General features: G+C 30.7%; 1 protein-coding gene across 1 annotated transcript in view; it reads right to left on the minus strand.

The window, feature by feature from the left end:
* Positions 1–14,569, minus strand: part of LOC149479497 (PAS domain-containing protein cky-1-like) — a 93,892-nt gene that overhangs the window by 25,303 nt on the left and 54,020 nt on the right. The window contains exon 6 of the mRNA XM_089708072.1: positions 8,269–8,442. Coding sequence (XP_089564198.1) covers positions 8,269–8,442 — 174 coding nt within the window. The remainder of the gene's footprint in view (positions 1–8,268; positions 8,443–14,569) is intronic.

A 14,569-nucleotide genomic window follows, 5' to 3' on the forward strand; every position in this document is an offset into this window, starting at 1 on the left:
CATTCTCAATATACAATATGCAAATAATACATCTTAATATAGAGTACGGAGGCTCGCAGTTTTGTTATTACAATCAGTTAAATTTACATTTCATAAATAAATGCATCTCGGCTTACCCTAACGACGCCACACTGTTTTTGCTGCGGCTTAATTTAAATAACCTGGCACGCTTGCAAACGCGTGAATTTTAGTTTTACTTTAGTATTCTGTTCATTGGATACCTCATAAAGTGAAAGCTGTTTAATAGACTATTTACCTACTGAACTTTCAGGTATTTTGAATGGTTAAAATATTAATTCATGTTAGGGATTTGATTTTTTATTTTTGTTTTACGCGAAAAAAGGAGTGTAATTAGGTATGTCTTGTACAAGCTCATTGTAACATTGTTTATATAGTTGGTGTGATGACGTAAATAAACTAAATAAAATTTTCAGTGGTGACAAAAATTCGCTCTACACAAAGCTTGCATATTCTTTACGTAGATCAGTGAAACAAATGCATCTCTCCAATGCAGCTCAATAGGCGAGAAACTTATTAATCGAATATCAACACTTGTGACTTGTCTAGAAGTTTACTTATTTTATACTAGTGGTCCGCCCCGGCTTCGCCCGTGGTACATATTTTGCAATAAAAGGTATCCTATGTCCTTTCTCGGGTATCAAAATATCTCCATACCAAATTTCAGGCAAATTGGTTCAGTAGTTTAGGCGTGATTGAGTAACAGACAGACAGAGTTACTTTCGCATTTATAATATTAAGTAAGGATTAGCAATTAAGATCATATTTATAAACTACAAATAGAGCTACTATCCTGTAATTACGAAATACATGGTCGCAATGCATTTAAGTTATAATTTTAATTGATCTCATTATCACAACCAGTAATGGTATATTCAGGTATTAATAATATAACGGTAGGTTTATTATATAAGATATATAACTTCAATCGTAAACGCTGCAGCAAATAAAACATGCCGAATGCAAATATATATGTGAGTATAGATTACACTATTTTAATATCCGATATTCCAAGTATTTTTAATAACAACACTGCATACATTAAAATAAGTACGCAAGTTTTCAAACTTGTTTTTCATCTGCATTTAATAAGCAATTAAAATTGGTTATTGCTCGGTAGATTTATGTTAATTTTATAGACAAACAAGGGAAATGAACTTGTTATTTCTATCGATAAAAAATAAGACTATTTCAGAGCATATTTCTTAATTCTATGCGGACATTTTAAATATCGTAGTTTAACTGCAACTAAATTACTGCCTTCTGGCTTCTACCAAATTATCATTATTTATTATGTATTCAATAATAATACATAAATTTCGCTTAACTAATTGCGAGTACTACAATCCAATTATTCACGTTAAATCGATATTGCATGAATCGCTTTCAAATCGATGTTAATTACATACGATTTGAAATAACCCGTAAATTAGCCCATTGATCAAAAGTTTCAATACGGAGACATATCATTTGTTCGTGTTCTCACGGATGCTATAAAAATTGATCATTACGTACCTACACTCTTGAACCGCACGTAGGTATATTAATTCAAATAATGACTACGGATAGCATTTCGTCACTACGCGTAGAAAACACCAAATATATATAATTAGAGGTATCTATAAAGTAAGGTAATAGCATCTTCTTTAATTATAAAGGTCGATATCGAAGGTGAGGTTGTGAAATTTTATTTTGTTTAACCGTGTATGATATGATTGAATATGACGCGTCTTAAGAGGCGTGATTGTTTAGATATTTATGGGACATGGCCGTTTATTTTTAAGTAAGCGAATAATAGATTAAAAGTGTTTTTAACAAACCACGATTGATAATTATTTGCATAATATTTGCAATGTTTTGATTGGAAAAATGAACTTGGAAATGAAAAATTAAGTACTTATAATTATGGTATACCTACCATATTAACTTTAATGTTATGAGAAGGCGTACATAGAGTATAATATGAATACATTCCAATCAAATTATTTCTTTAAAACTTTAATACAAAGAAATTTTTATATACATATTATTATGTATCTCATAAATGCAATAATTGGGGCTGAAAAGTATGGAACCTGTAATTAAAAATTGATATAATAACGCAACAAAACACACCATTATTTATTATACAAACAACAAAAAATAAATACAATTTTAACTTAAAAAATACAACCAAGAACTATCAGCCATTACTCCAATAAAGATTTCCACATTCACAACATTGTCAATTTGACTAAATACTTTTGAATGGTCCATTACGCTACATAAAAAGTGATGACGGGTCTAACTATCCAGTTAATATTGCAAACTGTATTGCATCTTGCTTGTACAAACATTTGTAAGGACTTGCTGCATTCTACTTGATTGTTTATTTATTTAAAATGGCAAAGATGTGAGATAACTTATTCTAAATTGAAAGTTCTTTCAGTCGCATTGATTTCGTTGTTTTACTGTACTCGAAATTTATGTCTAAGGCATACAATTTAATTTATTGTTATTCAATTTTACTCATTTGGTCAAACAAAGGAAATTTGTATTGATGTTATTCGAAAAATTTGAGAATTGAATGTTACATGTTACCCACCCCGGATGTATATTACTCTTAGATATTACTAGATAATTTGTATTATAATCATGTCTTAAACATGCTCTCTATGTAGAGTTTCCTAAAATATATATACATAATTATGTTCTCAGTAACATGAAATAGATATTCTATTTATCATAATATGTAGACCATATATGATTTGGCTCATAATTGTGCAAGAGACGCAGTTCGGATCCACACGTAACAATATACGTACCGCAATGTATTGCAAAGGAATGTTTTGCTGAGACCGAGCCGTTATTATAATATGGAATAATATTAGTATATTGGAACCAATCGATGTACTGTTCGCAATGGAATATAGAACTGTTTACTATATGGGTATGTAGAGTATCTGTATTTGACTCTATAATGAGTTTTGTTTTGTTACTACTGTTGGCAGCATTGTCTATGCGCTATTGCAACAAATATTAACCTATGGTGTACAATGTACATACCTACAAATCTACCTAGCATTAAATGTTTGAAACTAGGGAATAAGTAGGTACTTTAATGTCAAGCAACTTTATATTTATATTATCTAATCTTATAAAAAACATTAAATAACTTACACAAAACATATAAATCTATTAATAATTAATTATTAATCTATTGATAATTTTTTTGCAGACTATACGCGAGATTTCTTAACAGAAAAAGTCAAACAACGGCAAATTTAATGTAGCGCTTAAAAATTCTATTTAATACATCTTTTCATAGACCAAGTCGGAGTGCCCTGATCCCCGTTTAAATCTCGAGTTAAATGATTTAATATAGATGATAAGATATAAATATGTTGTGTCATGCTGACTTTACAATCGGTCTTACATTTGAAGCAGTTGCACCAGTTTCTTTTGTCATTGTATAATGATGGTTAGCGATGTTTTGTGTGTTGGAATGTTCTTCGATTAGACTTATATGCCACATAGAAATGGATCATTCTCTTAACAAATGATATGTTTTATGACTCTTAATGCGACGTAATACATACTAATTTCGGTTATTTTTTAAAGTGCAAATGTTGATTGTATATGATACCTATTGTGATCGATGGATGCGTTTGTACGCTTGGTTTAATTTGGTTGGTAATTGATGAGGGAATGGTGTCATTTGACGTATTACGTGATCATGTTGTCTAATTATGAGAATTACTCATAGATATTACACAACTTATAATTTATATTATTACTCATACAAATGCATATTATATTTCTTTTTTCTCACATGAATAACGCAGGAAGACTAGGATTTATCTAGCACTTACTCTTGAAGGTTCTGATTTGCAATTACCAATTCCCAACCTCATTTTTACAAAAAAGTGGAACCTCGAAATTACAAAAAAAATCGGGTTAAACAATTAGAAAGATCAGTTAAAAAAATTATCACATACATATTATTTCGAACTTAACTTGAATCATTAGGAAAATTTATGACAAGGTTCACAGCGTTTGGATAACTTATATTGTATGAACATATTATATGTTAACAGAACGATCCTGTATTCAACTCTATCTCAACATTATAATACAAGCATGCATTAGGCGTGAATATAAGTCTCATAAGTATTACGAATTACATAGTTGCATCAAAGAGAAACGATTTAGCTAAATAGAGAAGCTTAATTCTAGCGACTTGCTAAACATAAATGATGCCTTGCTTATACACCATTTAACATAATATTTAAGATGTTAATGATAGTTGAATTGAGTTTTTGCGATAGTGATAGTTGCAATTTAGTTAATATAGCGTAATGTATCATATTTTGTAAGACTAAATCGATAGGTGATAGAAGAAAATTGCTGTGACGAAATAATGATGCGCTGAGTTGATGTATTTATTTTATCTAGTAGCGGTATGTTGCAGTTGAATAATATAATGGAGATACTATTTGCAATAAAATAAAGGACCTACTTATTACATTTATTTACCTAATACAAATTTACGCGGTATTTTTTTTATAATAAATACATCGAATTTAAATCTATTATATTCGTAAGAAGTATTATTCAATATTCAAACAGAATTCGAACAGATTGCATTGTACTCTTGCCTAAATTTATAACGATAAATATCTGTTAACCTTTAAGCGTTTCATAGAAATCATTTGCAGCTTGCCACTTTGAAATACGATGATTTTCCTCTTCAAGAATAAGGTATCTACTTTATGAAATACTAGCTGCTCCGCGCGGTTTCACCCCCGTGGCTCCACTCCTGTTGCCCGTAGCGTGATGAAATATAGCCTATAACCTTCCTCGATAAATGGGCTATCTAACACCGAAAGAATTTTTCAAATCGGAGCAGTAGTTCCCGAGATTAGTGCGTTCAAACAAACAAACAAACAAACAAACTCTTCAGCTTTATAATATTAGTATAGATTTATACCAGGACGCAGTTTTAATTCCAGAGAAACAATTTTTACATCCTATTTTAAATTAGCAGAAACTGCGTCAAGAAGAAAAAGTTACCAAACAATGCTCTCAAAAAATACAATAGCTACTATATACAATACAATTGCTACAAATCCGCATTACAATTAATTATCCCGTTCAAAAATGAAACGTAAACAATCACAAGTAACTCTGGACCAAAATAAACGGACGGAAAGACGCACTCGTCCCATCCCTAACAAGCAGACATCGGCGGTGTCATCTCGTGATAAGCCTCATTAGTGCTTTAACTTCATCAGCAACAGGTAAATGGTTAAGCGCTAATAGCACCCTTTAACTGTACAACAAGCTTACTCGTATCGGAATTAGTTTTATTGTATGTGATTTTGTGTACGACTCTGTATTGATGTTCAATTGTGACTGTTACTAAAGATTAGACAGTAGTCCTGTATTATCACGAATACCGTATTGTATGTGTTTTTACCAAGATGGGATTTTTAAATTTATTTTAAATCACTTTAAATGAACTGAAATGTCCTCTCTTCTTCACAGAAACAATATTATTAAAAAAATTGGTTGGTGGTATATCAATAGTTTTTTTTAAATACTGTAAGACGACAAAGCACGTCTGCAGATATTCAAACTTATCAAGTCAAAGTCTACAATATGAAAAATGTAAGCTTTGAAAGGAAACAAATACTTTAATGTAAAAGACTATACGAAATCTCTACGTAAATGTCGTAATTCTAACGAAGTATATTACAGCCTAAATAGCTCATTTTACGCACGGGCGTATCGTCGTATTTCGAAATGTTATTCAAAAACACTGCAATCTTTACAGTAATGTACATTGATTGATACATATTACGACACGTATTTATAAACGTTATATTATTCTGAATATCGTTATCATACGCAATATTGAGCCTACTTGGCTGTAATTCTAAATAAACAGCTATAAACCATAACTGTTACATTACTTATACAAATAGACCAATGTTTTAGTAGTTCTTGGGTAAGTTATTGCATTTAATCATTGTGGGCGTTTTATTTGCTAATCGACTCCTTTTTATGAATGTGTTTACCTAAAAGCATAATTTAGGTATTATTGCGTATGATGAACTATGAATTATACCAACATTTTATGTCATTACCAATGTTTTAGTAATATGGAAATTGTTACGAAAACTCAGTAAATTATTACGCTACAGAGCGTGAAAACTAATAAACTGGAAGACAATAATCTCCTGGAGCAGTCGGGTAAAAAGATGTCAAACACCCTTAAACTATATAAACCTTAAAGTGTTTGAGAAGTCCACAATATTCTTTGCATATAATATATAGACAATATACATTATAAATATAAGCAATATTCCAAAGCCATGAAGTTTTAGCTCATAGCGAATATATCGTGAAAGCTCGCAGAAGCACGTGCAAGACAAAATTAATTGCTCACAATAAAGCTGTGGATGGCTTGTGTTTGTCATTCTACGATGTTCTTTGTTTTTTATTGTGTGTAGTGTTATTGCAAACGTTTATCCAATAACTTTAGAGTTAAGTTTTAGATTATTATGATGTTGGGATGTTTTCTGTGTCTCATATTGTAATTGACGAAATATTATAGACGATTATGGATAATGGAACTCGAGACATGGAGTAGATGAGTAGATATTCAAATTTATTTTATTATTCCATCTTAATTGCTAAATTTTCTGTTCCGTTTTATAGTATTTATAGAACTAAATCAAACATCATTATTCATTTAAGAACTATCACTAATATAGTTTTAGTTACCCCATGTTATAACAAATTCTTATGTTGGTAAAAATTGGACTTCTAAAATTTTTCAAAATTCACGAAATTAATAATTAGTCTAAAACGGACTGCTAGCTAAGTATAATAATATAATATAGTAGTTAAGTGAATCCATATATGTATTAGATTGTATGCTCTACCATTTATGCAAATTTGAAGAAAGCAAAATGTCTCACAATTACTACTATAACCGTTACATAATAAAATAACGAGAGGATAAATATAATACCCAGATGCGCTCTCAAAAGTTATAATTCATTTAAAAGTGAAATCTCAGTTCAAACATGTAGGTAATGATCGGATCAGATGAGTCTTAATTGAGGTAAAGAACTATTAATTGAAACACGTAATGGTAAATGGTTTAAAAAAATGTACGCACGATTATTTTTATGGGCACTTAAATGTTTTGAAAGTAAACTTGTTAATTGAGACGCATCATCGTATTTCAAAATATTGATTTTAGCTGTGCTTGTTTTTATTGCAGTGTTGTGGGCCAATTAAGTATGTATTGAATTAAAGAGATACTTCAATTGAGTGTTAATTTTTTTGGCACAAATATGGTCATTGTGAAGTTTTTTAAACCGATAGTATTTTACCCAATATTGTTATTGATTGCAATCCTACTGATTATATTTATACTAATTGATACCTAACTTGATAAAAATAAAAATTCTCGTTGATATGTCTTATTTCAAAATAAATACTTTAGTCACATAAACAACGTGTTTTATTTTAATTTAGAATTACATTTGTAGATCCTGTTTGTAACATCAACTACATTACTCTCTATACAAAAATATATTGAATGAGGAATGTAGGAATGTAGTTAAAACATAATATATGAACTATATGTATAAAAATTGAAACGTACAGACAGCGTGACTGACAGCGTATATAATTGCTTTAAGAAATTACGCTTAATTTAGATACCGTTATATAATTTTAATGTTTTAATTAACATTCAAAAATGCTTTTAATTTTTTTACTCAGATATTACGTTCCATCATTTTGATACACATTGATTGATTTTATTAAATTACTCCAACATTTGCTTTCACTTGTAACTCATACTTCGATTGCAAAAAATTAATTTCAAAATGAATAGTTCAAAGACAAGACCGAAAATGATTAGTAAATTATTCAAGTTTTTCCAATATATTTTGCCTTCATATAATTTAATTTTACCTTTTATTTTTAAAATATATGTAATTTACGTTGGTTCTCTACTAACAGAAGCTCTACTGCTCTAATACATAATCTTGATGAAATGCATTAATTTTATTTTTTTAATACACATTCAATTACCTAAATTAAACATAATAATTAAGTAAATTAATTTATAATTAAGTAAATTTTATACAAAAATTGGAGTTTCTTATCCTAGCGTTTGAACCATCATTCCAAAAACTTAAAGTTTATTTTCCTAGCATCCTTTTTCATATAACCATAACCTGTAATTACCTTTTGATCACCAAACCGCATTTGTCGGCGTGCGTTTCTCGCGACGTTCATGCGACAAAGGAAGACTCTGTCCTCCCCGTCTGTAGGAGCCCTCGATAGTTCTGATCTCACTGACTGCTGGTCCTGCTTGTCGATCACGTCGTACACACTGTCCCCGTGGATTAGGAGGTCCTCCTAGATAAAAAAGACATTATGTAATTGTTAATAGGTACGTGACTGTTCGACTTGCTGATATTCTTCGTATGTTATAAATGTAAGTTAGTTTGTAGGATTTAATTGGACACTCAAAAACTACAGAATAGATTAATATAGTAGATTTTTACTTAGATTAATGTATATGGTTGTTGGTCAGTAGTTTCACACTTATGTCATGTAAGTCCTATGGATTTATAACAATGTTAAGAATCTAATGACATCTTAGTATTTCTTGTACGTGGACGTAATCGAACCCTGATTCTTGTAAAAGCTTCGCTGTAACAAAACCTAAGCCTGCATACCGTCAAATAACTTCAAATACCTATGGAAATAATAAGATTTAGATGCATTAATGAAACACGGTTTTATTTGTACTTTCACCGATAAATACACCTACAATTACTGCTTTACGTAGATAAATCATACATTACAGGAATTTAAACAGCTTATTATTTCGTGAAACAAGGATTACTTATATATATAATATTTCCTATAATATTAATGTCCTATAATATTTTCATTATATTAAATGCTAGTAGTGCCTAACATTTCATTTCTGCACAATCGAGCTTTTCAAATAACATAAATTGTATTTGACATTCTTTCGCGTCGATAACATCACATTCCAAAGATCGGCAAAGTGTCAGGCGCAATTAAAATATAACTCTACGGTTTCTTAATATTTTATATACCTACTAAGAAAAAAGGGCGTGTGTGCCGAGCACACGTGTCAGAAGTGAAACTTCTTTGGCAAGATTCAAAGGTACCAAAATCGTCGCCTAACGCCATGGACGTGACGCTCTCAACGCGCAAGAAGTTTCACTTCAATAATTCTGTATGTCTAAACAATAAGAATTAAAACAAGCTTTTTAACAATAATAATATTCTAAAAGAAGCAGCCATATAATTACGAAGTCTTGCAGTTGAGTGCAGCTTGTGTGTAGGTCAGACAGGGTTAATAAAATTGTATTTTAATTTTCTTTGTTTTCATATTAAACAAATTTCAATTAACCTAAGTCGGCTTTATTGCGTTTAATTAAATCATAGCTTGGAGAGTAGGATGAGGTTTCCCTCAACTTTGATGTTTCTACCATGTACTTAATTTACTAGGGTTAGCCCTTCACGGTTTTATGGATTAAGTAATACCTACATTTTGGAAACTAAAGTTTAGATAAATTTCATGTCATTTAAAATTATAACAATTTAAAAACCTAAGTATGTACAATGGAAAATGAAGCATATCCATGTTTTTTTATCGTTCATCGATAAAATCTAGTTTCTAATATGAAATTTCAAAAGTTATAGGTATCATGTGAAAGATCTTTGAGTGAGTGAATACCAAAGTCTTTGAATGGTAATCTAAAACCTACAAGGTACTCCTGGCATAAAACATCACTACTAGCATAAACATCATGCAACGGTATAATACCTACTTAATTAAATCAATCATTATCAATTCAAGAAGTATTTTATAATACCTATAGAGATGTAGATTCTATATCGAGTAAATATGATCTATATATTATCTATCAACACAAGACAAAATATGTCACAGTCACACGTTGTCCGACAGCTTTCTTAACCACTAACCACACCAAAGACCAAATCATTAATATGTTTATAAAAACATAAATGGTTGCCCTGTGAGGCGCGTCGCCTGGCCCCGCCCACCTGTCGCAAAGATTCGCGTTAAGACATAATTGTGGTCGCCCACGCGCTCGCAGGGGGTCGCAGCTTTACGCTCAACTGAACATTATTATGATATTATACAGACGGATTTATTTAATTATAGTTTGTTAACTCGCTTGCATTCGCCTGTACGTTTACATGAACGCGGCGTAAATATTTGTTTAAACTGAACTATTGTACCTATAAAGCTTATTTTTAACGCCTAACTCCTATAGCAGTTAAATGAATTAATAGTAATGTTGTTATTGTTTTTAGTATGCAAGTTCTATTGGAATAAATGCAGGTTAAAAACAACTCATTGTTTTAAACAATCGAAGTGCTACAATAATTTGTATCGGTCAATCAGTCGACCTAACGGTTTGACCATTGAGAATGAAGCATAATAGAATCAATTGAAAATATCGAAATACTAAGAAGAGCTCTGTTTGAAATACTTTGATGGGGAGATAATTCAACGGGCCCACCTAGATCGCGACTATGCTAGATATAAGTACCTACGTAGTTATAAAAATGTATACATTGATAATCACAGCATTGTTGTCTGTTGAGTAGGATGATAGAATACATAAATTAATTTGACGTAAACTACTTGAAAAATTCTTGTTGTTGAAGTTGATGAAGATGCAGTAAAATGTGAAATTAATGAACCAAAAGAGATCTTTTTCATTACATAGAGTATAAGCTGTTGTGCTGTTACATAGAAAGTTCGTTTTGATTTGTTCTAAATTCTAATACATATGTTCAATATTCATATGTATTCCAAATAATATGTAAATAACACCACCAAAAAGTATAATTTCATTGCAAGGAATTTTGCTTCAAAGACTGTTCTATTCATTGAACATTACCTAATTAATACTACCTTAAACATGATCTGCCATCAATCATTCCATAGCGACTTATACATAATGAATATCACTGTTAATAACAAAATCATAAAGTGTACAGCCCTTTGCTCTTGTAACAGCATGTACAGACGAACAAACAAGCCTCCGGGTATATAGATTAATGATGTTAACGAAAGCGCTTAATGTAATTGTGTTACAAATGAATACTACAGCTTGATTTATGATATACTAATTTATAATAATTATTTGATCTATTCGTTCTATATGACATGATTTATATGTAAAATGCGGTCTTTGTATGAATTTTATAAAAGTGAAATTTCATTCGATTTACAAGGTTAAATTCATATCTACTGTTTCGACTTTTGGAAAGCGTTAGGAAAATGTTGAAGATGACTTTTTCAGGAACTGCATAGGTATAAGTTCTTAGACTCACTGTGCCCAGCTTTAACCAGAGTTCCTATCGAAGTTTTTTTTTATAACACAAACAAAGAGATATGAGACAAGTAATTAATTAGGTATTATTAGTTTATTTAAATTCCACAGTTTCAGGGATTTTAATTTCCTTAACAAAATTAGCCGCAGACAACACCTATTATCTAGTCCTTATGCGAATTTATATCTCAATTGAATAAGCACTTGAACAATTGTTCATACGTTTAGCTTTCAATGTTTAACAACCAAGCAACAACAGTTCTTAGCCTCAGGCACTTCCTTTGCCAATTGACAAAACCACTATCACATGATCTTCCTTTTCCCCTTCTTTAGACCTTTTTATAGGCAATGAGGAGGAGTACGGAGGAAATTAGCGGATCAAGATATAGTGGTGGGTGCATTAATGTTTTATATCAATAAATAGGTAAGACAAGCGACGAAAGACTATTGTATGGGATTATCTTATTGTTTTGTTGAACTGTGAAGTTCATTGTTTGTGAAATTACTACGTGTGTGGTTTGAAATGAGTAATGCGAATGCTTAAATTGTTGCGGTATTATAGGGAGAAAATATGTATGAAAAATAATATACGGTTTCACAAATATCAAAGACATACTGGGTACTGTTTCATTGAACGCTTTGAAATTTCGCATAATGCTTATAAACAAATTTTTGAATTATTGTACTTTTGGATTACATATACATATTTTAAATGAGATAAATATATAGAGCGTAAATATTAAAATATTGAGTTTGAAATCACCAGCTCATAATTATGCAGGCTCTATCTCGCAAGGGGGTCTATCTCTTACAAATCGGTATTGCTCCTAATTAATAAACTAGATCACTTGTACCTACCGATAATTAGCATTACATAAATGCAACGTTCTAAAACCTTTCTATATTTTAGCGGTACAGCCCTATGATTAGAAATCTATATCATTGGTAATCACATCTCATGAATTTACATCGTAATGTATGATCAAACCAACGCGAAAACAATTATGATACGAGATGATTAAAGTAATTTCTAATACGATCCACCCACATACTAATTTTGTTCTTTAAACACCGTATTAAGGCTGCTCCGGTTCTAACTAGACATTTGGATTAAGTACTTACTCTAAAATCTTATCATTAATCTTAATTGCGGAATAACAATAAATATTGCCTATACTTTGGACATCGCTGATCTAAAATAAACCTTAAAGTATTCGAAAAGAGTACAAAATATGTTTTACACGTAATGATCGATACTGATCATTATTACAGGCCTTATAAGAACGGGATCGTGGGAATAATGGAGATAGTTGAGTTATGGGATTCTGATGGACTCCGAATAGTTTCAAATGCTTTGCTCAATTCCATGACGTTTATGAAATTTATTTTGTTGTAATGACATCGAGTTAGCGAAAAACTTGAGATTAGATATTTAGATTCACTTTAACCTTTGCCACAAATGGAAATTGACTTTTTGCATTTTCTGATTTACTTTAAAATAATAAGATAGCATTGTGAGATTTATTGTGTTATATGCATGGTTTGTCTGTACAATAAAATAAATAATATATCTATGCAATAGGCCTGATCCGATCAAAGTTCTGACCAACTACGAATCTTATATAGTGAGATTCGGAAAATCTCCATACAACAAAGTATAAAATAAGCACTACAATGCGCGAAAGCCTTTAAAATTCCTCAAACAACTAAAGTACTATTTCAATGCGATAAAGATACAGCTCAGATATCAGCTGAAGCAACATCATTTTGATTGGACATTTTTATCAGATGACATCTGACAACCAGCTGTAGCCATGCTGTAGCTATCACAAGTCACAACATTGAATTGAATCGTCAAGACGTAAGGAATCAGATTGCTGAAGAAAAATGCAGCTTTTGTTTATGCTATGCTATTGTGGGGTAATAAATATTCGGGCTTAAGATGATTAAATAATTGAAATTGTTAAACTTTTTTGATTTGGTTACGAGACTAGAAATATTCACATGAAAGTTTTTTTATTTTTAGACTTTTTCATAGAATTGTGTATAGTTTCACTACTTGCATGAATTAAATACACGTTGTATATTTAATAATGAACCCTAATTATAAAGATAAATCACTTATTCGACCATCTCGTACAATATTTAAACACCCTGGCTCGTGGAGCTGATAAGTATTAAGTAATAATATTTAAATAAATAAAGTATTGCCATTAATGATAATGATTATAATTGTTATTAAACTATAAAGATCTACAACATCGGCTAAAAATATCGAACAAAAACAATTTATTTTACAATCAATTGTTACCGCGCGCCGGTAGGTCGGAAAGTGACCCGAAACGGTTTCTCGTTAGCTCATGTCGGTAAATTAATCATACCTTTTATTGTTTGCCGCTTGCAGACGCTTTATTTTACTTGTAACTTTTCATCGATGCTTAAAAATGATGCTCTTTTTTGACAATTTTAAGCCAGGTTTTGAGAACGGTGTTTGTAGAGTTTTGTTATTTGATTTTTTGAGCAATAGAAATATGTGTGTAACTTTTGATAGAAGTAACGATAGTTACTAGTTATTATTCTGTGGTATGATGTGTATGATGTATTCATTATTTTAGCACAAATGTCTACACGAAATAAATGTCAAATTATGGCTAAGATTTAGTTCCCTATATTCTTATATTTTGATAAAGAAATTACCGTCTCTAGTATCTAAGATTTCATTACATAGCTATACGTGTAGTACAAGATATCTTAATGTAGGTATGTTGGTATTGTAAATTGCACTTAACAATAAAATCGCTTCATTTTCCACCACTTCTGTATTACCAATAAATCAATACTATTAGCGTAAGTTGTGCAGTTTTCTCTAAACACAACTTGTGTGGTATAATTGTAGCAACCGCGCGAAGCTACCATTGAAGCCTCTAATGATAGCGAGTCAATATGTTCAAATTATGATTTATAGCCGCGATCTTGATAAATTATTACTTAACTATAATTTATTTCCTTTACCATTGCGGTGTCTTTCAAGAGTTTTTTACTAGAGCCGGATACAAGAATTATTTACCGTAGCTCCTAGATTTTGCACTATTATTTGGTGTCTGAATTATAATTTTGAACGGTACTATGGTATT

This window comes from Colias philodice, chromosome 20 (genome assembly GCF_061535455.1).
Source record: "Colias philodice isolate Cphi_HAF_F1 chromosome 20, ilColPhil1 Martin Lab GWU primary, whole genome shotgun sequence".
Lineage (NCBI taxonomy): Eukaryota > Metazoa > Arthropoda > Insecta > Lepidoptera > Pieridae > Colias > Colias philodice.